This window comes from Lithobates pipiens, unplaced genomic scaffold, assembly GCF_037356315.1.
Source record: "Lithobates pipiens isolate NorthernLeopardFrog02 unplaced genomic scaffold, aLitPip1_a1.2 Scaffold_19, whole genome shotgun sequence".
Lineage (NCBI taxonomy): Eukaryota > Metazoa > Chordata > Amphibia > Anura > Ranidae > Lithobates > Lithobates pipiens.
Genome location: NW_027507764.1, coordinates 131,433,026 through 131,458,004, shown reverse-complemented (window position 1 = coordinate 131,458,004; position 24,979 = coordinate 131,433,026). Strand labels below are relative to the sequence as shown.

Genomic DNA, 24,979 nt, shown 5'->3' with positions numbered 1-24,979 from the left:
TCATCTTCAAATCTTAAAGTGTAAGTAAAACCCTCCTATTGTTTTCATCCAAGGAAGCTGTCATCTTTACATATTACATAGGTTGAAAAAAAGACACAAGTCCATCTAGTTCAACCATTTAAAAAAAAAACAAATCATGCAATCTCATATATCCAATCCTATACCCAGAGTTGATCCAGAGGAAGGTGAAAAACCCCAGAAAAGCATGCTACAATTTGCTACAGCAGGGGAAAAAATTCCTTCCTGACCCTGAAGAGGCAATTGGATTTTCCCTGGATCAACTTTAGCTATAAATGTTAGTACCCAGTTATATTGTGTGCATTTAGGAAAAAATCCAGGCCTTAATCGCTCCTGACCACCTCACGCAGATATACTGCGGCAGAAGGGCACGTACAGGCAGATTAATGTACCTGTACATTGCCCTTTAAGAGGCGGCTCATGAGCTCCGTGACCGCAATTGTGGGTCCCACGGAACCGATGTCCACAGGGATACCTGCGATCATCTCACGGTGAGGAAGAACGGGGAGATGCTAATGTAGACAAGCATCTCCCCATTCTGCCTAGTGACACTGTCACTGATCAGTGCTACATTTTTAAAGTAATCAATGCAATTTTTTAGCATTGATCACTGTATTTATGCCAATGGTCCCAAAAATGTGTCAAAATTGTCCAATGTGTCCGCCATAATGTCGCAGTCATGTTAAATATTGCTAATCACCGCCATTACTAGTAAAAAAAATAATTATCAATAAAAATGCATAAAACTATACCCTATTTTGTAGACGCTATAATTTTTGCGCAAACCAATCAATAAATGCTTATTGTGATATTTTTTTATTTTTTTATTTTTTTTTTTAAACCAAAAATATGTAGAAGAATACGTATCGATCTAAACTGAGGGAAACCAATTTTAAAAAAAAATTTTGGGGGGATATTTATTATAGCAAAAAGTAAAAAACATTTTTTTCAAAATTGTCGCTATTTGTTTATAGCGTAAAAAATAAAAACCACAGAGGTGATCAAATACCACCAAAAGAAAGCTCTATTTGTGGCAAAAAAGGATGTCAACTTTGTTTGGGAGCCGCATCGCACGACCGCACAATTGTCAGTTAAAGTGACGCAGTGCCAAATCGCAAAAAGTGCTCTGGTCAGGAAGGAGGTAAATTCTTCCGGGGCTGAACTGGTTAAAGCAATCTACTGAGCTGGCCAGGATCACCTCTGGAGGGAGTCTATTCCACATTTTCACTGTTCTTGAAGAAACCTTTCCATATTTGGAGATGAAATCTCCTTGTCCTCTGTGACCATAGAGGGAATAACTCAACACCAAGTTCACTATATGGACCCCTTATATATTTGTAAATGTAATCATATCCCCCCTTTTTAATCTCGTCTACTCAAGAGAGAATACATTTGGTTCCTCTAATCTTTCCTTGTAGCTGAGCTCCTCCATGCCTCTTATCAGTTTGTTTGCACTTCTCTGCACTTTCTTCAGAGTTCTTTACATCTGTTTAATCTGCAACTGCCATGGTGCTCCACATGTGATCACAGCACAACCAATGGGAGTGTTACATTTCCAGCACATGCTGGAAATGAAACTGTTTTATGGATGGATTTACTTCCGCTTCAACTGAGCAAGCTGAAGCTACTAGTTACTATGCACAGCTACTCCCAGAATATTTCTGCTCCATTTTAAGTACATTTAATGATTTATTGATGTAGCGATTGGTTCCAGATATCTAGCATTTCACAATAAAAAGCAGGAGTAGGAAAATGTGTTCCCAGCTCAATTAAAACATTTATAGCCGGGAAACCCCTTATTTCCCAGCCCTTGAACATTCTAGCTTTGAAGCGTGTATTATTATTATTATGTGAAGTAATGCTGTAAAATTCACCATTAGCAGGCAGAATGATACTACAGCTTCATGCATCAAACCCAATATGTGTAATGTAGAAGAAACTATTATGTTGTGGTTTATAAAATGCTCGGTTTATAAAATGCTCTGTGTCTAGGTCACACCATTCATAAAATTGTTGCATCTTGAAATAACAAAGACACATGTGAGAGAAGTTTTTCTTTATCTTGTCCGGCCCAAAAATGGTGTCATGGCTTTGGCAGTTTATTACATCTTAATTGCAGAGTAAAAAAGTATCTCAAAACACATTATGTAGGTTTAGCCTATAGGGGAACAGAGCCCCATATGCAGCTCTAGTAGGTTTAAGTACAACAGTCTTTAAAATCGGGTATATTTATGCCCTTGAGGAAGCGTGATACTTGAAGTGTATTACACTTCAAGTATCACTCTTCCTCAAGGGCATAAATATACCCGATTTTACAAGAATAAAGTTTAACAATAATAAACTGCATTTTACAAGCTCATAAAGAGGCTAGCAGTTACAAGCCTACAGATGAAAATCAAAAACAATAAGCCTGGTGTTGGGGTGCAGCGATCTCATAGCTGAGAGATCTGTAAAAAATAAAAAATATGTATGTATCTGTGTGTGTGTGTGTGTGTACATGCTGACCATAGTGAGGACCCATAAAGAAATAAATACATTACAAAAATAATTAAAAAGCAAACAAACCCCAACTATGGCCCAAAATGGGTCCATCCAAGAGCATGGCCGACTGCAACACTCCAACATCTGGGAAGGTACAGGCAACCAGGCCTCTAGGAATCTCCATTTTATATGGCACAAAGCAGGAAATTGCTGAAGAGGGAACTGAAAAGATCATAAAAGAACATAGGAAACAAGCCGAGTGTCAGCTAAAGATACCATGTATGTGTGCACCTAAAATTCTATCCTCAGTTGGACACCCCACCATCATGTGCATTATAGACGACATTGCCAGACTAAAAATTATATCACTGCATGTTGTGGCCATCTTGGAACTCCCAATGCGGGCAAAATATCAGCAAGTATAGGGGGCACAGTGTGGACAGACTCCCACTGGCACACCAAAATGAATGTGTCAACAGAAATGTAGCACCCAGCACAGCCTGCTGCCAAAGTCTACTGATAGCCCCCCAAGCCCGCAATACTGCAGCAAGAGGTGCTTTCTGTGGCAGGCATAACCGCTATCCCACTTAACATCCAGCATAGGATGCACCACCTACAAAGCACTTAATAATCTATCTCTATATATATAGATATAGATAGATATAGATATCTATAGATATATAGATATATATAGATATATCTAGATATCTATCTCAGGAAAAAGATGATTATATATAAACACATATCCATATGTAAACCACCTTAAAAAAAAAAAAGATAAGCCAAACATTGAATAGAGGTCATATATCTCCCACAAGTGTGCTATGCATTTCTCAAATCATCTGGTAGGCTCTTTGGAATTTCACCGCTATTGTTCTCCACATCCATATCGCGGGAAGTGAGCAATATGTGACCCTACATCTAATATGAAGATAAATGTGACATAAAATATTCCTGTATAATACCACACCAGCTGGTTCTGGGTTGTGTGTGTTTTTTGTTTATCAGATTCCTAATACAATGTGTTTCTGTCTCCTTCATAACCAAGTTTAAAGGGGAATAAGCACCCTCATGTAACAATTTTGTCTTTCTATGATACTGGGGAAAGTGATTGGAAAAAAAAAGATGATCACACTAGTAACTCTATACTGCTGAACCTACCATATTTCGAGTCCTCTTTTGGCGGGCTGGTTGTACTGTGGATCTATTGATAGACTTCAGTGCAACCAGCCTGTGTGTGTTTTTTTTTTTTTTTTTTTTTTCACACAGCCAGTGGTTATAGCCTCCAGCAGTGATGATTTGTATCCTGACGGCAGGGGAAACCACCCGCTGTTAGGATACACTAGTGCAGCAGAAGGGATTCCCCTATTAACACTGACTGTGTTGATGGGGGGGATTCAAGCATTTTTTTTTTTCCTTCAACTTGTGGTCTATGCATAAGTTGAAACCCCTGTGAAGTCTGGTAAGCGTCCACTTATTAAAAAGCTGTGGCACCGGGCAACATTGATTGTATTGCTCCTGCTTATTTATTTTTCTTCATGAGCCCTGAAATGAATTTGAGGTTTATGAAAGACACTTTCCTGCACTTTGGCACTGTTGGTTTGAGCACCCCCCTCTTCCAAGATCTCAAGGAAAATGTCTCGCTCTTTTAATTAAGTTCCCACATTATTTGTTCATTTTTCTTCATGGGGAATTCTTGAGAAAGAATTGCACATCTTTGCGGTGTCCCAGTTGAGCATAACTGGTGGCTAAATCCTAACACTGGAGCCCACAAAAGAAAGAGGCTGGCATATAATTCTAGGTTCTCATAGTTATCAGATCCTTTTGGGTGGTGTTGGCATTTGGCCTATGCAGCTACAGGCGGTCCCTGGGTTACTAACAAGATTAGGGACTGTAGGCTTGTTCTTAAGTTGAATCTGTTTGTAAGTTGGAACAGGTACGTTTTTTAAGTGTAGCTCCAGCCAACAAATCTATTTTTAAGCTTTTTGGATTGCATAGGGAAGGGTTAACACCCCTGTAACATTTGTTTTGCTGTCTGTGCCCCTGTTCAGAAGGTTTCACCTCATTTTCTGTCCCAATGACAATTGGATTTTTAACATTTTGGGTTATTAGGGAAACGAGGATTGGTGATAAAGCATCAGTGGGGACTTCTTTTTTTTTTTTTTACCATATTAACTCAACTCACTTAACTATTACAGGAGAGAATTTCCCTTCCTAGGGGTAGATTTCCTTTCACTTCCTGTTGTCTCCCTCTGTTTGTAAGTAGGAGTCGTTTGTAAGTCGGATGTTTGTAAGTAGGGGACCGCCTGTATAAATTGTCTACATACTGTAATAATGGTAGACAGGTTATTTATACACCGTTGGGTATTATCAACTACCTAATGGTTTAGCTCACGTAGTATGTACATTTCGATGTACCCACAGAAATACAGTATGTAGGAGTGGTGTTTGTGATCATAACTTTAACGCTCATAGACTTTTCGGTGGGGCACAACCTGCTTTTCTTAAGATGAAACAAACATCTGTGAGTTCTATTTGCTGTATATATGTTCAGGACACACGTTGTAGGGTACTTTACATTTGGCAGTTTTGATAATTATAAAAAGTAGCAAAGTATTCATGTTATGATTTCATCTCTTTCAGGCACTCAATGGATTTGTCTTGGTGGTTACTGCAGATGGCCTTGTCTTCTTTGCCTCATCCACCGTTCAGGATTATCTTGGGTTTCAGCAGGTATGTGTTCTTCCCATATTATTGTTGTTCATGTTAACCTGCTGTTTTAATTTGCACCCATTGTTGTTTAAATTTTTTGGAGGTTATTGTAAAGTGACCAGAATTATACTATTATGGAATTGCCACTGTTTTTAGAGAGACATCCCTAAATATAAACAGTGTTTGCTTCTATCCCTAGTTGACATCAGCAGCTCATTTTGAACAGCAACATTTATATCAATCACTTTTTGCTTTGAGGCAGATGTCATTTATATTTACTATCAGCATATGGATTTTTGTTGTGATCTAATATAGGGTCCAAGTTAGGCTAGTCAAAGACAGGCAGATGTCTCTCTAAGAATATCCTGGGAGTTACCTAGCAGCGGGAGAGCTACCGCTGTTTCTTTTGCACATTACCTGACAGATTGCCTTTTCTCTTCTCATTCAGAAGAAGGAAGGATCTGTCGGATCACGCAGAGTTTTCCCAACAACCTCTAAAACCCCTGTAATCCATAACAAGCACTTCCGACAATCAGAAATACAAATGATCTTCCCCTAAGGTAACCCCAAAGGACCTGATCCTCACTCCAGTGTCATTTCGGGCAACAGATCAGGTCACCTATGTCCGCTCTTTAGTCATGTGTCAGGCTTATACAAGAGCTGCACAGGAGTTTGATATGCATTGAAGAATCACATTGTAGAGATGTTGGGTTGGGCTCTGTTCTTGTTTTAAGTTCAGAGCGTGGAAAAGTTTCCCTCTGATTATTTGGTGTAAAATTTAAACCAAACCTTATTAGCCTTAGACTGACACCTGAAATGTGTGGACCTTTTGATGCAACCTTTTCTGATTTTTGACACATTATTTCTCAGTCTACTAATAGCAGTGTTTTTGATTTATGATTTTATAACGTGCACCCCAATTATGTAAGCTAATATCTATTAAAAGAATGTTGCCATGACAGAAATATTAAAGCTGTCATTGCTGATTTCCCTTTTAAAATGCCAATTGCCTGGCTGTGTTGTTCACTAGCTTCAGTATTTTCTTAGTGCTTGTTCCCAATATGCTTTGCAGCCATTGAAGTCCTACATTCTGGTTTGCATACTTGCTCTGTTTTCGTGATTCAGAAGTATTGAAGCATTGAATCAACATGACGTTTGGGTGACTAGAATTTTTACAAAGGGGTCAGATTAGGCAGCTTCTGTTTGTCCTCAATCAGTTTTTCTATTAAAGTGTATGTGTCAGGTCAAAAAATGTGGTGGTGTGACCGCAGTCATGGGAAAAAAATGGGAATGTAAATCTAAAATTTCAATTTGTTAAAGGGTTTGTAAAGTCTCATGGTTTTTCACCTTAATATGTGCATTAAGGTGAAAAACCTTCTGTGCTTCAGCTGCCTCCCAGACACCCCTTTTTTGTTACTTCAACCCGATTATACCAGCGATCAGCATGACCCTGTGGCTCAAGCCACTGTCTCAGGTTCCTCATTGGATAGATTGGTAGCAGGAGCCATTGGCTCCCGCTGTTGTCAATCAAATCCAGTGACGTGGGGGCGGGGCCAAATCCCTCTGTCTGTGTCGATAGAAACAGCAGGAATCGTGAGTGCGCCCGCACGGGTGCCCCCATGGAAAGCGGCTCTCTGTGGGGGAACCCGCTGAAGAGGAGGAGCCCCACTGGGGCACTACCGAAAAGGAGGATCGGGGTGGCTCTGTGCAAAACCCTTACACAGAGCAGGTAAGTATAACATGTTTCTTATTTAAAAAAATAAATAAATAAAACAAACCTTTGCAATCACTTTAAGGCAGGTAAATGATACCTGTTCCTGTGATAACTGCCCAAGATGGTAATTTCCTTAACTATGTGCAGATTTGCTTATCAGCGTTCAGTTCATAAGCCTGAATATCTGATGCTTTGGGGTGCATTAGTGAGCATGGAATGGGCAGCTTGCACATCTGACAATGCACCATCAATTCTGAAAGATAAATCCAGTCTAGAGGGAGCAACATATGCTACCTCTAGACCAGTGGTTTTCAACCATGTCCTCAAGTACCCCCAACAGGCCATGTTTTGGGAATTTCTCTTAGATTAAATAGCTGTCCAAAATACCAAGCCATTGACTCTGATGTAAAGCACCTGTGCAAGATCAAGAATAACCTACAAACATGGCCTGTTGGAGGGTACTTGAGGACAGGGTTCAGAACCACTGCTCTAGACAACATCTTTTTCAGTGAAGGCCTTGCATATTTCAGTGGGACAATGCTAAACTGCATACTGCATATCTCACAGCATGACTTCATAGTAGAAGAGATCAGGTGCCCAACTGGCTTGCCTGCAGTCCAGACCTTTCACCAACTAACACCTATTTGGTGCATGTTGAAATTAAAAATACTGTAGGGCAGTTAGAATCATATGTCAGGCAAGAATGGGACAACATTCCCCTCCCAAAATTCCAGCAGGGGGTCTCAGTTCCCAGAAAATTAGAGAGTTGCTATAAGAAGGGCTGCTATACCATGGTAAACATGACTCTGTCCCAAATTTGAGATGTGTTGCTACCATCAATTTTAAACCTACCCTATTTTCTCAAAAATTCAATCTGTTTTCTACTTTTTATTGTGAATAAAATGTGGGTTTGAGATTTTCAGATCATTGTATTCTGTTTTTATGTAGATTTTACAGTGTAGCAACTTTTTTGGAATTGCGATTTGTATTTTAAATAAACAAAAACTTTCTATGTGGCTTTCACATTTCTGCAGACTTGCTGTTCCGTATTTTTGTCAAAGTTTTAAATATAGAGATTTGTAGATTAGCCACTAGACGGCACTCTGGATAGAATATTACAGATGTTTTTTGAAAAGATTATGCATGAAGTAATAATACTTGAAGCTGTTTTGTCCAAGAAGGGTAATTATTCACTGACCAAATTGTGCTGCTCAATGCACCCATAGGGTTAAAAGAGCTCAGTACCCCTGTTTTTCTTCCGGGAGGAACGTCCAAGCCTTGAAAAAGTTGCGTGTGAAGTTCTAATTAAAACCTATGACTTTGATTGCTTTGGTATTTCCTCAGTATCAGCTGGCACAGATGATGCTTTCACAGGCCAAGTAAAACATAGAACTTTTTTCAGGGTTTTTGTTTCTATTATATTAGATGGCGTCAGTAGAATGACAGGATTGAAATATTATACCGTATGCAAAATAATGATTCCATCTGAAGCAACTCTTAAAGCAACAAATCCCAATCACTAGGTTGGAGGTCTGAGCAATAATAATAAAAAAAACTGAAGATAATGAAGCAATAAAGCATGCTAAAGAAAAAAAAAACATAGTAGTAGAGAATATAGTGAGAAAACCCCTTTTACCCGCAATACTAGTTACAGGAAAAATGCAGAGCAGAAACAAGGTCAGTAACATTACAAACTGCTCTTTGTTGTAAGAGCAACTCAGTAAAGTAAACAGACATTTAGGATATTGGATAAAACCCTGCTAGTACTGGTAAAACCAGCACAGTATGCCAGCATTCCTGAGCCCTGTCAGTGGATTTCTTCCAGTTTCTTATTCATGTTAATTAATAGCAGCCTTGGGGAGATTTTAAACGATCACTTCACCATATTTTTATGTATGGATTTCACTTACAGTAGTTGAACCAGTCTTCTTAGGATTTACAGTGTTACTAAATGCACAATAGTGAAATCATTCTGTATATGCCATAAAGTAGGCTTGTTATACTCTCTGTGGTAGCTAAGGGGCTAATCTTGCACATTCTTTAAAAAAGGCTGTTTGAGCCTATCTTCCCTGGTCCTCCCCTCCTTTCACAATCAGTCTCCTGGTAGAACCGAGCCTTGGGGACAATTTGCACATGCACAGTTGTGTGTGTATTGCTGGAGATTTTTTTTCTTGGGAGGTTACATGTGATCAGCACAGGGCCAATCGGCATTGTCCAGATAGACGGCCCTGCATGTAAAACAAAACCAAAGAAAATTCCCAGCTCCACTCATCAGCCAGACTGCTACCAACCCAAATTTCCAGTCTAACAATTTGCGTTAAAAACAGGGGTTTAGTTGGCACGCGTTTGCAAATACTTGTGTAAGCTGTGGAGGCCTTCACAAGGCACACCATTTATTCTACAACTTTCAAAGCGATCGTACAATACCATATCATACGATTTTCATTTAATCAGTACAGCTGAAAATACAAAGCAAATACAATACATTACACTACACCACTTCTGAATTTTTATTCTGTTGTACGAGAATTTTCGGATCTTTAGTAACCTCTTCTAATTTTGGTATGAGACTAGCATGCAAAAAAATAAAATAATAATAATTTGTCTAATAATCTCATTGTGTGTGCCAAGCATTACTGTGTACGGAATCGACCATTGAGAATTTCCCCCTGACCTAAGCGAAAACTGGTGAGCAATGGTCAATCCCCAACCTTCGATTCCCTTTTGAGGTATACTGCACTAGTCATATGCAAATGACATCAGATTTATACTAAAACTAATCACACAAATTTGGAGTAATGGCATATAGTAGAGCTGCACGATTAATCGCTATCTTAATACAGCATTTCCTCGATTCGGTGCAGAGTTCTCTGCTCACTACTGTCAAAAGAAAAAAAAATGGAAAAAATCAGGCAGCCTGCCAAGTTTATCACAACATTGTAAGGCTGGAAGATAACTAATAAAGTATCATTTAGTTATTTTGGATCAAAGGAATGAACGTCGGTCTGCAAATGAGGTCAGCTTAACCACTTAAAGACTAAACCTTTTTTGACACTTGTTGCTTACAAGTTAAAATCATATTTTTGCTAGAAAATTACTTAGGACCTCCAAATATATATATATATATATATATATATATATATATATATATATATATATATATATATATATATATATATATATATATAGTAATATAGTAATGTTCGGAGGACCAGGTAGATCGCAGGACACAGGCTTTTCATACAACAAAGGGTTTATTAACTTAAATAGCTTTTACAGCAGCCCAAAACAAAAGGAAAAAGGGTTTGTAGTCTCACCGACTTGCAAAGTCCAGAATAGCTGTCTTTATCAAAGCAGAGCTTGATCTTGATGGCAGGTAGCTTCCCCTGCCAGGAGCCTTCCAAACAGGACACTGCTGTCCACTTTAGTTGCTGCAGTCCAAAATAAACACCATCCACCATCCACCATGTCTTCTCCACTCCTCCACACTCATCTACCACTTCATGTCTTGTTTTTTAAAGACACTTCCTTAACAGGTGGGTTAATCAATTTTATTCCCTTAAACAGGCCACAACCCAAACAGAGGGGAAATATAGCGTCCTTTCAGGACCCAGCCACGGCGTCCTGTACAATATATATATATATATATAAACAGAGACCCTAGAGAATAAAATGGAGGTTGTTGCAATATTTTATGTCGCACTGCATTTGCGCAGCGGTCTTTCCAATGCAATTTTTCGGGGAATGCACTTTAATGAATTTTTCAAAAAAATACTAGACGGTAAAGTTAGCCCAATTTTTTTTGTATAATGAAAAGCTGAATCGTGATCTTTATTTAAAACATAAAAATCATGATTCTCATTTTAGCCAGAATGGTGCAGCTATAGCGTATAGGCATGAATTATACCCTTGGGCCTTTTCTAAGTAAAAGCAAGCTAATAGAGATAAAAGAAATGCTTACTTAATCTTCCAGTTTGTTTACAATCATTACTAGATACAAAAATAAACTTTTATGAACTGGGTTCTTTGGAGATTACAGTAATTTGTTTTTAAAGCTATCATAAATGGATCATCCAAACAAAAATCAAGTTGTCTCCAAATGTATTTTTTAGCAGAATTAAAAGGATGTTTAACCACTTAAGCCCCGGACCAATTTGCAGCCAAAGGACCAAGCCCCTTTTTGCGATTCGGCACTGCGTCGCTTTAACTGACAATTGCGCGGTCGTGCGACGTGGCTCCCAAACAAAATTGGCATAATTTTTTTCCTACAAATAGAGCTTTCTTTTGGTGGTATTTTATCACCTCTGCGGTTTTTATTTTTGCGCTATAAACAAAAATAGAGCGACAATTTTGAAAAAAAATGCAATATTTTTTACTTTTTGCAATAATAAATATCCCCAAAAAATATATAAAAAAAATTTTGTTTTCCTAAGTTAAGGCCAATATGTATTCTTCTACATATTTTTGGTAAAAAAAAAATCTCAATTAGTGATTAGCTAAAAGTTATAGCCTTTACAAAATAGGAGATAGTTTTATAGCATTTTTATTAATAATTTTTTTTTATACTAGTAATGGCAGTGATCAGTGATTTTTATTGTGACTGCGACATTATGACGGACACATCGGACATTTTTGACAAATTTTTTTGAACCATTGTCATTTATACAGCAATCGGTGCTATTTAAGTGCACTGATTCCTGTGTAAATGACACTGGCAGTGTAGGTGTTATGTATGACGTTATGTGTTTTTTATTGTAGGGGGCGTGGCCTGGCATGTGACATCACTGATCGTCCTTCCCTATAAAAGGGAAAAGACGATCGGTGACAGTCACACAGGGAAGCATGGGGAGAGGTTTGTTTACACTTCTGCTCTGTGACCCGATCGCGGGACACCAGCGGCGATCGGGTCCGCTGGTGCCACGGTCACGGAGCACAGGACCCATGGCTGGGCACTTAAAAAGCAACGTACAGGTACGTGCTTGTGCCCAGCCGTGCCATTCTGCCAACGTACATCGGCGTGAGGTGGTCCTTAAGTGGTTAAGCAGTAAGTTACCCTGCAAACGCTAGTCTTAAAAAGACTGTTTAACAGGCATTAAGCAAGCTTTTTATTAAGCATTTACCAAGTATTAACTAAGGTGGGTATTGGTGACTTTTTTTTTTTTTTTTGGATCAGCCAGCTGGCTGAATGAGAAAAAAGAAAACTTTCCTTCATCCACACAATTTGAGATGGATGGAAGAATTCTCTCCACTGGGACATTAACATTCTGATCGCTTGACTCTTTGGCTGGCTGATCGAGACAAAATTTCCCAAAAAGCCCGTTAGAAGGCGATCAGGCAAAGCCACACCTCCCTGCTGAACCGACTAACTTTCAATCCATCTATTGCCAGCTTAAGTGTCTGCCAACTTAGTTCCCCAGAGCTTGCTAGATGCTTGAAACAAAACATGTGAAAGCTACATTTTTTATTAAAGGGGAACAATAGTCTTTGTGTAATCAGCCCAATTATAATTTTCCTTAGAAACTCTTTAACCCCAATTCCAAAAAAAGATTGGGACGTTGTGTAAAATGTACATAAAAACAGAATACAATGAATTGCAAATCTCATAAACCCATCTTTTATTCACAATAGAAAATAGAAAACATATCAAATATTTAAACTGAGAAAATAACCATTTAAAGAAAAATAAAAAGTTGAGTTTGAAATTGATTGCAGCAACACATCTAAAAATAGTTGGGACAGGGCCATGTTCACCACGGTGTAGCATCCAATCTTCTTATAACACTCTGTAAACATCTGGCAACAGAGACCAGTTGCTGGTGTTTTGGGAAAGGAATGTTATCCCATTCTTGCCTGATCTAGGATTCTAACTGCTCAACAGTCCGGGGTCTTTGTCATATTTTTTTATTTCAAGATGGACCAAATATTTGCAATTGATGAAAAGTTTGGACTGCAGGCAGGCCAGTTAAGCACCCAGACTCTACTCCTATAAAGCCACGTCATGGATGCAGTGTGCCGTTTAGCATTGTCCTGCTGAAATATGCAAGGCCTTCCCAACAAATGACATCATCTGGATGGAACCATATGCTGCTCCAAAACCTGGATGTATCTTTCAGCATTGATAGTGGCTATACAGATGTGTAAGCCCATTCCATATGCACTAATCATCACATCCCATCAGCGATGCAGGCTTTTGAACTGAGTGCTGATAGCAAGCCGGAAGATCCCTCTCCGCTTTAGTCTGGAGGACGTGGCACCCATGGTTGCCCAAAAGATTTCCACTTTGCAGCAGAGCATTTCTATATCGTATTCAGATATGGCTTTTTCTTTGCAGAGCTTTACCTTTTTTTGATGGCACAGTGATTTTTGGAAGTATTCCTGAGCCCATCCAATGATTTCTATGACAGAATTATGCCTTCTGAGTGCTGGAAAAATCGCAGACATCCAATATTGCATTTTGTCCCTTGCGCACAGAGATTTCTTCAGATTTTTGGAATCTTTTGCTGATATTTTGTACTGTAAATTATATATTTAACGTCTTTGCAATTTTACATTTGAGGAACAGTATTCTGAAATCTTTAGACCATATTTAAATGCAGCTTTTCACAGATTGATGAACCTTTGCCCATCTTTACTTCTGAGACACTGACTTTCTAAGATGCTCCTTTTATACCCATACCTGTTGTCTATAGCTGCAAAATGTTCTTCTGCTCTTCCTTGTTAGTACCACTTTGCCAGGTTTTTGTTGCCCTGTCGCAACTTTTTTGAGACCAGTTGCTGCCATCAATTTCAAAATGTATTTTTTTTCTTAATATGGTAAATTTTCTCAGTTTAAATAGTTGATGTTTTCTATTTTTGGTAATGGATAAAATATGAATTTATGAAATTATTGTATTCTGGTTTTATGCAGATTTTACACAGCGTCCAAATTCTTAAGGTTTTTCAACAATCTAAGTAATGTGTCCATTCCTGAGTTGAGAGGGTTGGTGATCTAACAAACAGAAGTGTCCTAGAAAGTAAAATAGGAGTATGTCAGTGGAATTTGGGACAATGGAGAATGAAAAGATAACACTAAAATGTAACCCGCTTATTAGTAGTGACACTGTCATTGAGTGTGACCCCCTGAAGCTCGGGAATTGAAGGGTTAACCCCTCCTCTCTGGAGGCTGATCACTGAAAAGTTGCACATATACTGTAGAATGATCACTGGTGGGTTATTGCCCATACTCTGCTGTTATAAGACTGGCTAGAGAACTCGGTGTACTTGAGAACTATCATACTGCTGGTATGGATCCACAATCCTGGACAGCTCAATTGCAAGTTATCAGAAACAACACATCTCCGTAGGGGGCAGAGACTGATGCTGAACCTTATGACTGTATGTCTGGGCTCATTGAGCAATGTTTAGTGGAAGGTCACGGTCAGTATTCAGTATGTGTGGTGGGAGTGTGTGACTGTAGACTAAGGTTCAAGGCTTCTGGTTGTAAAAATAGTGTGTGTGTGCTGGAGAAGAAAAACAGGGGAAAGACCGGTGTGTGTCTGTGTTAGAAATTGGATCTTACTGGGGAAAGACCAGTTTGTGTCCTCGTTTGTATGGATTGAACAATTAAATTTTTTTTTTTTTTTTATTCAGCCAGCAGGTTGATTGAAAAATCAACAAAAAAAGGAGCCATCTATAGCTAGCTTTAGTCGGAGATTTCAACCAGACAGAGCCTTATAGTAAGCATGGCCTCTTATGCTGTATAAAATGCTTCTGAACAACCAGAATGTCTCCTTCACATCCTTGAGTGCTGCAATATATGGTTCACCTTAGAAAATTGTGAGCTTTAATTTAGTAGTTGTATAGTACAAACCTACAGGAAAAAGTGTTTCTTTAAAAGATTTTTTACCATGGTACTGTCCATCCAACAATTGTTTTAATGTTTTGTCTATGTTTTTAATAATGCAGCACCTTTCTAATAAAACTTTTTTTTTTCATCTTTACTTTTAGTCTGATGTAATTCACCAAAGTGTTTTTGAGCTGATTCACACAGAAGATCGAGGCGAATTTCAGCGTCAGCTGCACTGGGCGTTGGACCCTGTTCTGTCTTCAGCAGATGCCCAGAGATCACCAGGTACAGAAATCACCCTGTTTTTCTGTGTTGTTTTTTTTTTTTTTTTTTTTTTTTTTTTTAGTCCTCCTTTATTGAAAGAATCAACAGCACAGAATATTTAACATGAAAAAAGAATATGCAAGTATATAAGAAAAACAGTCTGGGATTTGTTTATTACAAACGTGGGGTAGATAAACATATATCTGCAGCTATGCACATATAGAGGTCAGAGCAGCAGTACATGTAGACTCATGCAGGTGAATAGGACTCCAATGAGGAGGCATCATGACATTATAGCACATATTCCATAAATATAATTACAGCTTCTATTAAGTATTTAAAATGGCATCGTAAGGAGAGTTGGTTAGTTTGGGAAGAACAAGCTGAGTGGATGGAGCACTAATCCCATTGAGTTTGAGTTTGGGTCTGGGTAAATTAAATGGTTGATTTTATGCAAGTGCTGGCCTGTTGTAGCCAATAGTCCCATATGTTATGATACTTGAAGGGACACCCTATGAAGATAAATACATTTTTTTGTTGGGCAGGAAAGCATTGTTCGCTGCAAGCCAGGCCTGGAAAGTGAGAGGAATTTTCCTAAACCCAGTCCCTGCCTATCCGTTCCACTTCAGAGCCAAAAACTATCCCAAGTATGCAATGTTTAGGGGTTAGAGAGAGGGGAGGTGCCATGGTGTGGTGAAGGAACCGCACTCTTTGTTGCCATTATCCCTGAATTATTGGGCAGGCCCATAATAAATGAAAAAAAGTACCAGAGGCAGCTCAGCGCCTAAAGGGCTATGTGTTGAGTAAAGCTTCCAATTCAGAATCTGTGGCAAGACTTGAAAATTGCTGTTCAGACACTCTCCATCCAATCAGACAGAGCTTGATCTATTTTGCAAGGAAGAATGGGCAAAGATTTCACTCTCCTAGATGTGCAAAGCTGGTAGAGACATCCCCAAAAGACGTGCAGCTGTAATTGCAGTGAAAGGTGGAATACAAATGCATGCCACACCTTTCACATATTTATTTGTAAAAACATTTGAAAACCATTTTATCATCTTCCCTCCACTTTACAATTTTATGTGCTGTTTTATGTTGGTTTATCACATACAATCTCAATAAAATACCTTTACGTTTTTGGTTGTAACATGACAAAATGTGCATTTCAAAGGGTACGAATACTTTTTCAAGGCACTGTATAAAAAAAGTGTGGACTGAGATGGAAGCTCAGCTCTGTACTAACTTTAATATGAATTAAAGAACACTTCAAGCAAAAGAGACTTCTTCATTTGGGGCATAGCGGTATTCAATCACCTGCCATGTTTTTGCACAGAGAAACATTAACAATGAGATCCAACCACATTGTTAGCACTTCTGTCATAGGCTGAACTTTGCTTTCAGACAGAATTTTTCTGAAGACATTCAGACACAATCTGACTACTGTCAGAGAAAAAAAAACCTGCAAGCATCAGAAATAAGACCATAAACCTGCAATGTCTGGATGTAAACCCACTCTCATCCTTTCTAAACTACTGCACTATTGGTTATCTAGAAGGATATATACATGCCTCCTGCATGTATACTTCTCTGTCAAATGTCTCCCCTCTGTCTATGAGACCCGAAAAATTGCAGATTTTGTGGGTGGGTCTGTTTTCTAGGGATCAGTGGATGAAGTCGTGATGTCAGTAGACTCCCCGCCCACCTCTACACTCCCCTTATCAACATGCATTTTCTCCTGTGTATTTCTTACACTGAACTTCTGCTATGATCACCAACATCCAGTCAAAACCAAGAAAAGTCCCCACATGACTTCAGCATGCCAAATCATGCTGAGGTGTGGAACAGCCAATCCTTCCAGAGCAGCAGAAGAAAGGAGTTGGAGGGAATTAAAAACTAATGCATGTCTCTTAGGCTGGTGCACAAGATATGTGAATCACCTATCACTCACAGCAAGGGGGAGGATTTGACTAAGTTTTTCTCTGTTTGTCAAGATCTATCTCACTGAACAATAAAAGAGAATTGCTCAGAGCTGGATTAACTCTTCGTGGCAAGACTGGGCTCAAATGATAGGAAATCTTATACTCTATTATTATTTTTTTATGTCATAATGTAATCGGATTTACATCCACTTTAAAGCTTATTTCAGTACAGAGGGGAGGGTGTTGAAGACTAGCAGGTGCAGACATATGCTCCCTGCACCTCTTTATCTGAGTGGTGAACAGTAGCATATAAAATTGCCACTGAAGACCAGGTTGTCAGTCTGTGGAGGAGTCCTAGGCACCCTTCAGGGCACTTAGTTATTGAAGGAATCTTTCCAGATTCTGGGCTTTGGGTGATTTGACTGTTCTGCAGAGTTGGAAGGCCATCAGATCTGGATTCAGTCAAGCAACACTAAAGAGATGGCATACATGAACCATTAGAAAGGAACCAGAAAAATTGCTGTGGTAAGGATAGTTAGGAATCTGTCCTCAGCAGAACTTCATGTTCCCATCATTAACACTAATGTACGTTTCAGACATAGACAATTGGTAGCTGACTGCACCCAACCTGAGGGCTGGTGGGTCACCTTTACACCTGGAGGTTTTCAGAACTGGCCTCCAGGTTCAAATTCTTATAACTCGTATTTTGGCCTTTCTTCAGTCTGGTATTGCTTCAGGCGCTGGATCCTGCAGGGGAACTCATCTAAGCATTTTGTGCAATACATATAGTTGGCCACAAGGGGCTATATCAGTCCAGGGCTGTGGAGCATCCCTATTCACACTATCTTTTTATCGTTGCTGTAAAAACTGAGGCTAGGTTTTCAATGCATTCACTTTACTGTGTAAACTTTTCAAACTTGGTGTTTAAAACTCAACCACTCAGAGCTTAAATATAAATGGATGACAAGGTGTTACATGACACCAAAAGTCACGCATGTTACCACCACTTCCACCTAGAGCCCTTTAAAAAGTGCTCAGATGCCTCCTTCCCCTCTTTTGACACAAGGACTTCACTGCAGAATGGTCTGCAACCAGGTTACTGCATATTCCTCCTGGGCATGTTTACCCTATATTTCGCACCATACTTTGCGAGTACAGTACAGGAGATTATCCTCATCACTAGCCTTGGTAAAAGCCAGGCAAAGAGAAACCATGCCAAACTTAAGCGAACAATCACTCTGCTGAATTCCAGCGCAGCACTGAACGTCTGCACCAGAGCACCTGAGTTTGAGTCAATCATGGACACCTGACAGTCCCCATTCAACAATGGGTGGAATCTTTCTTACCATCATTTCAGTGGTGGGAGTTCCTGTTTGAAATCATTCCCTCAAGAGTGCCTGTTTAACCCACGTTCTATACGGAATGTGTGTCATCAAATCTGGTAAGTGTGAGCACTTTACCATTTTGACTGTATTTTCAAGATTCCTCCCAGATTATCCAAGAAAGACCTTTTCACTTTCTTTTAAACTTTAATGGATCTTCCATAGATGTTTTTTATTCACTTTTGACTTTTATGTTTTGGTTTTGTTCACATTCAATTTTGCATTGCCTACCTCACCTTTTCGGGTTCACACACTATTTACTTGCTCACTTAGAGCCACACATTTGTTTTTCATTTCCATTTTGCACTGTATGTCCAGTGACGGGTTTGGCTGCTTATTTTGTTCTCTATCTCAATTTTTTCCTCTTTTACAATTTTTCTATGAATACTTTGCCTGTGACCTGTACTGTACTCCAAGATATGGAAATTGCAGGTAATTAAAATTCTTCTTTTTTTTTCTTCAAGGATTAGCTTGTGTTAATCCCCCAATGTGGCTTCCTGTGTCACTTTAGGATCTTAACCTGGTGTTCTCTGTTCTTCATTTTGAACTAATAGGAGACATTCCATTGAAAGACCTTACATTTAGGATTACCATCTTGGTTACCATTCCATTTGTTAGGGGTGTTTCTGAGTTGGCAGCTTTCTGGTAAAGAGCCATTCCTTGTTTTGCACAAGGATAAGGGGTTTTGAGGCCAAAACTTTTTTCCTACCTAAGGTGTTCTCTTCTTTTCACATCACTGAGGACATTGCGTTTCTTTTCCTGCTCAAAAACTTGACAAGGAATCTGCCCTACATTGCTTAATTGTGATCAGGGCTGTCGAGGTATACTTGGCAGCCATAGCCAGATGTTTGCAAGACTTGAGTTCATTTTTGTCCTGCCTGTGGGCCTTTGCAGAGGGCATTCTGCTGGCTAATACACCATTTGCCAGGTGGATCATGTACATTATCTCCAGGGCTTATGCTTTTAGGAGTTCCTCCTTTCCTATCAAATCCCATTTCAGCAGGGTTGCTGTTGTCTTAGACTTTTCAGCATTAAAGAGGAACTCCAGACACCGGCAGTCAGCAGCTATAAATACTGTAGCTGCTGACTTTTAATATTAGGACACTTGCCTGTCCAGAAATCCAGTGGTGTCTACCCAAGCTGATTTTTCAGTTGGGTGCTGCCACTGCCATCTCCACTAAGGAAAACTGACAGTGATATCTTGTGGCTTCACAGCCAGTACCTTACTACGCATGTGAATGGGCTGGCTGTGGGTGAAGGAGGGGCAGCCGAAAGTGGAAGCGGGTACCTGTCAAAACCCCCCAAAAGGTGCCAAATGTGGCAGTGGAGGGGGGGAGGAGGTAGACAAGCAGAGCTTCCCCTTTTGAGTCAAGCACCACTTTAAAGTGGATGTAAATAGATGTAAACCCTCACATACACCCAGTGAAGTGAACAGCCTCAGATGATACACACAGATTAGAAAAATCCTCCTACATAAGTTATACTTGTATATCTGCTGTCTTCCCTTTTCTACACTCTTTGAAAAGCACAGATTGTGTTAGAAATCTTTCTTCCTCATTCTACAGTAGGTGGGGAGTATGGACTTACACTGTGTGATAACTGATTGGAGGAAAAGGACACTCCCCCTCTACATAGACAGTGGAACAAGGGAACATGCAGAGCTTTATTCTGAGTAGACAAGCTCTGTGCTAATCTATTTCTAAGTTCCCTCCCTGACAAATTTTCAGCTACTGTTATCGCATGTTTTCTGAGAACTTGTCAGAAGTGTCTCATGCTGATACCACAGGAACAGAGCACCAGAGACAAACGGAACTTAGAACTTTGGAGAGAGACAAGTAAACACTACAGATATGTGGTCAGATTTCATGACTGGGGTTTACAACCACTTTAGGTATCCACTTCCCAGATTTGGAAGGCTTCCACCTGGAAGAATGTTCATACATTCTACAAGTTCTACCAAGTGGATGTTCAGGACTCGGGTGATTCTAGCTTCATCTGCCAGATGCTTCAGATGTGTTTTGTTTGTGTTCTATAACCCTTAATTTTATTGTTGGTAGTCCTGTTTGCTATGTTGTTATCCACCCCTCAGTTTATTGTTTTGCTTTATCCCATGATCTATGAATACGAGTCCTGTGTCCTGTTATATGCAATTAAAATATTAGGAATTTTACTTTGCTTGCAAATTTCTTAAAAGAATTTCAATTGTCTTGATCACTCCATGTTACTTGCTAAAAACATCAAAAGTCTTGTGGGATTGGTGGTGTTAATTTGAGTATGTTTTAGGGGTGGCCCTAGTAATTGTTTTTGCCAGTGTCCAATAAACTTAAGGTAGCAGCATATATTCCATGGTCTGTGAATACTGTTCAAGGCAAGTCAAAAATTACTACTTTAATTTTTTGGAGTTGGAGAGTATCGGACTTCTGCTTGGCATTGATCAGACTGCAGATGATAATGTTACTTTAAGCCGTATTTGTCTGGAATGTAGTGTACGATAAACTAGATAAATATTTTTACTGAGTAGTGCTTGTTTATGGTAACTAAATAATTCTTAATTGTTTGGTGGGTTTGTTTGAGCATATTTAGTTTTTAAAAAAATATAAAAATCGCAAAGCGTTTTGCTTAGGTTTGCTTGGCTGTATGTTGGAACAAAATACCCAAAACTCATTGCACATGCAAACTGTGTAGATGTATTCTGCGAAAAAAGTGCCAATAGCTGTTTCCCTTAACAATTGGTAGACTTGTATGAATCTATTGAGGTTCCATTTTACACACTGGAACTGTGTCGTGTGCCAGAGCCACCTTTTAGGCCTCTTGCACATGATACTCCTGTTTGAGCATCTACTTTTTCAGGCGTTTATTTTTTATTTTTTAAAGTATTTGTGCATATTTTCAGGCATTTTCGCGTATATGCGTTTGCACGTTCACTTAAATTTATTCTGTACAATATGCAAATTGACATTTGTGCACACTTCCGCTCACGAGATGTAAACTGCTGTGAACAAAAATGCAGATTTTTTTTTTTTTCTGTACTGAACGGGCGGTGCTTGTTTGCGCATCTGCGTGCATAGGCACATTACAATTAATAAGCTGTATTTTAGCTCAGTAGAAAAAAAAAAGCTGTACTGAGCTTTCAAGCAGCAGTGTTCAAGAGGCCTTAGCCAAGAATCAGTTAAGCTAAGCACAGGTTTCCTGTAAAATATGTTGTCCATGTTAAAATTATAATGGTTTGGTCATTTACTTGTCTAAGGAGTCAAATGAGGAGCTTGACTCCTTCTCCTCCTCAGTTTGTCATTGCTTTTGAAGGATGAACAGTATGCAGCCACATCATGGCTTCCATTATTAAGAAATCTTTCTTCAATTTCTTCAGAATAGCCACAGACAAATTATTCTGGTGTTTTTAGATTTTCTAATTCTTTTCATTTACACATCAGAACACCCCGCCCCCCCCCCCCCCCCCAACATTAGAAACTGTGAAAAGTAGTAGTAGGTTTTTTTTTGAATGTGTGACCAGGTATGCCCTTAGAAAGTTCTAAATGTTCTTGTTGGAAGAAGTGATCATTTACCCTGTACAGTTTTTATTTTTTAAATAAATCTATGTATATTTCTAGAAAACCATGTCCTTACTATTACAACTTTACCCGTAGAATAATAAAAATAATTTGTTTTTTCTCTGCCCAGGTGACAATGGGTTCACCATGATGACAAACTTGTATAATCCTGACCAGCTTCCACCTGAGAATTCATCCTTCATGGAAAGGAACTTTGTCTGCAGGCTAAGATGTCTTTTAGATAATTCCTCTGGATTTTTGGTATGTGATCTTTCCAAACAGATCATTGAATAACTTTTTTTTTTTTTGTTTACAAAAGTTTTATTTGACAGTTGGAACATACAAATATAATGTAATAGATGATGTTTCAGAATATAGTACAATGTGGACTATTAACAAAATATGGATAGTACAATACATGAATGAAGTAGATTATAACATATGGTGTAACTTTTTTTTAATAACAAAAATATATAAATAGGTTTTTTTTAATTGTTCATTTTAAACTACAGATGGTTCATGATCAGTAATCTATATTGTTTTCCATACTTTACTTGACACCAACTTTGGGCGCCGTCTAGGTTGCAGCCTGATGACGTATTGCACTGTGACTTCAGCTTTTCTCCCTAGAATTGTGAGCCTCCACATTACTCTTTTATGTGGAGATGTTCTTATGACCTGTCCTCATAGCTTTAACTGCATCTTTTATAATGTTGATACAAAATAATAAGATAAAGCCCCCTTTTTTTTTTTTTTTTTCTGTCAGACTGTTCATTTAGTACACAGTATGCAGAATCTGTGAATGTGCTTTTCATATCAATTTCTATGACCTCTTTTTGGTTTTCCTTTAATTGCCAGACAATTCACAGGAAATGGGTAAAATAGAATTACTGTTCATGAGCCTCTCAATGTTTCTCGTAATAGTGAGTATATTCTCATATGTTGTGCTCCAGGCTATGAATTTCCAAGGACGTCTGAAGTATCTCCATGGACAAAACAAGAAAGGGAAAGACGGAGCACTAGTACCCCCTCAGCTTGCACTCTTTACCCTGGCTACACCACTGCAATCACCTTCCATATTGGAGATCCGAACCAAAAACTTTATCTTCAGAACAAAGCACAGACTAGACTTCACCCCAATAGGGTGTGATGCAAAGTAAGATATGAAGAGGAGTTTCTTTAAATCTCTAAACTAATGTCCAGTGAATGTGGCCCCTGTGGGGCCTTGTTTTGTGTGTGGCAGGACCTTTAGAACCTTATTCTTGGGTAACACTGACTGGTGATATACTAGGTTGTATAGAAGTAAACCACAATGCACCAACTTACCTCATCCATCCTGTTATTATCTCTTGGTGGGTGGCTGGGGGCAGATACGCTCAGAAGTGTGCAGACCTCTAATTACATTTGAGACTATTACTAAATGAAACACATCATTTGATGGGTATGGGTACATTTTGACCACACATTTTATAGGTGGTTAGGTTTGTTTTATTTACACCATCTTTTACAGGATGTGTGTGTGCATGTATGTGTGTATGTGTATAGATATACATCTTTATATAGAGATATATTTGCATCCTACAATCTCCTTTTGCTTTTGTTTCAGTCTTTCCTATATGGATCAGATAGTATTAACCCTATCAATTTTCTCCACAGAGGAAGTGTGGTGCTGGGATACACAGAATCAGAGCTCTGCGTTAGAGGAACTGGATATCAGTTTATTCATGCTGCAGATATGCTGTATTGTGCAGAGAATCATGTCCGAAGTAAGACACAGAAAATAAACTGTAATTTTTGTTGTGCTTGGATGAAATGGCTGCAATCATAGCATTAAATGGGCTATTGCTACTCACACAAAGAGTCTGTTTTCGTGCAGCCATGATTAGATGTTAGAACAATCATTTTTGTTATATAGAGCAATTTTTGTTTTAATTTGACTTTGAAGATTCAGATTTGCTAATTGTTTACTCATTATATTGCATGATGCATGTACAACTGCCCAATAGTAAGTCGCTTGCTATGGGGGCAGGCAGCAGGGGGGAGGGGCCAGGATCGCTGGCAGGGACCCAAGAAGAGGAGGATCGGGGCTGCTCTGTGCAAAATCATTGAACAGAGCAGGTAAGTATGACAATTTTTTTTTTTGTTTTTTTTTAAATATTGAATTTAGTATCCCTTTATTTGCCAATGTCACATTCCCTGAAGGACCTCTCAAACTTGAAAAAATTAAAATCTTGTAGGTGTTGCTCAGCCATGAAGTATTGTAAGCCCAGCCTGCATAATGTTGTATAATGATGAACACCCCCTCCCCACTCCCCTCCACCCTGGGCTCACAGGAGAAAAGGAGAATTACATGACTGTTCTTCTACATGAGAAGTACTGGTGACACTTGACGAAGGAGGTAGCCAGAGACCGCAATGAAGGGTGGAGAGTAGAACTTGGCAATAGTTTTTAATACAGGAGAGGGAAAGGAGTTCTGCTTTAATATTTTAACTGTTTCTGCGATTTCTCCTTACCACTGCCTAGGATGCCTACCAGAAGCCAAATTTATTTGTAAAGCCTCTTTGATTTTTCTAGCATCACTATCCAGTGTTCACATAATGGGTATACTCTCCCTAAATTTCCCAGTAAGCATTTCTTTTTATTAACTCCTCTCACCAGGTGATCATGAATCTGCATATGCACCAAAAAAGTGTTCCAGCTTATAAATCCTGAGTTTTGCCACCTACAGTGATCGTTGGAGCCACAAGCAATAAATACCCCCTTCTCAGCATTCTTCATGGTTGGGACCAAGTGCTTTTTTGTGGATCGCTTTTTAGTTTGCCCTCACTGTGTACCACAATTTCATGGAATCTTAGACTTGGAATTTCTATAATACTGAAGTTCCTAGTAAATGATTCAACAATCAGGCACACACACATTAAACACTGAGTGTTGGGGCTTTAAATCAAATCATAATTTATTGTTTTTGTGTACCATTCTAAAGATCTAGTGGAGGCTTTATTGCCTCTTAGTATTGAAAGTATAAGCTTTGCACAAATTGTACAATTTTGCTAGTTATATGAAAGACCAAACTGCAGTTTTGAGGTCACATGTGAATGTGTCAACGCAAGATAAATTTA

General features: G+C 38.9%; 1 protein-coding gene across 1 annotated transcript in view; it reads left to right on the top strand.

The window, feature by feature from the left end:
• AHR (aryl hydrocarbon receptor) overlaps nucleotides 1-24,979 on the top strand; it is a 194,260-nt gene that overhangs the window by 151,940 nt on the left and 17,341 nt on the right. Inside the window, exons 4-8 of the mRNA XM_077491272.1 lie at nucleotides 5,143-5,232; nucleotides 14,912-15,035; nucleotides 21,991-22,121; nucleotides 22,814-23,016; nucleotides 23,517-23,626. Coding sequence (XP_077347398.1) covers nucleotides 5,143-5,232; nucleotides 14,912-15,035; nucleotides 21,991-22,121; nucleotides 22,814-23,016; nucleotides 23,517-23,626 — 658 coding nt within the window. The remainder of the gene's footprint in view (nucleotides 1-5,142; nucleotides 5,233-14,911; nucleotides 15,036-21,990; nucleotides 22,122-22,813; nucleotides 23,017-23,516; nucleotides 23,627-24,979) is intronic.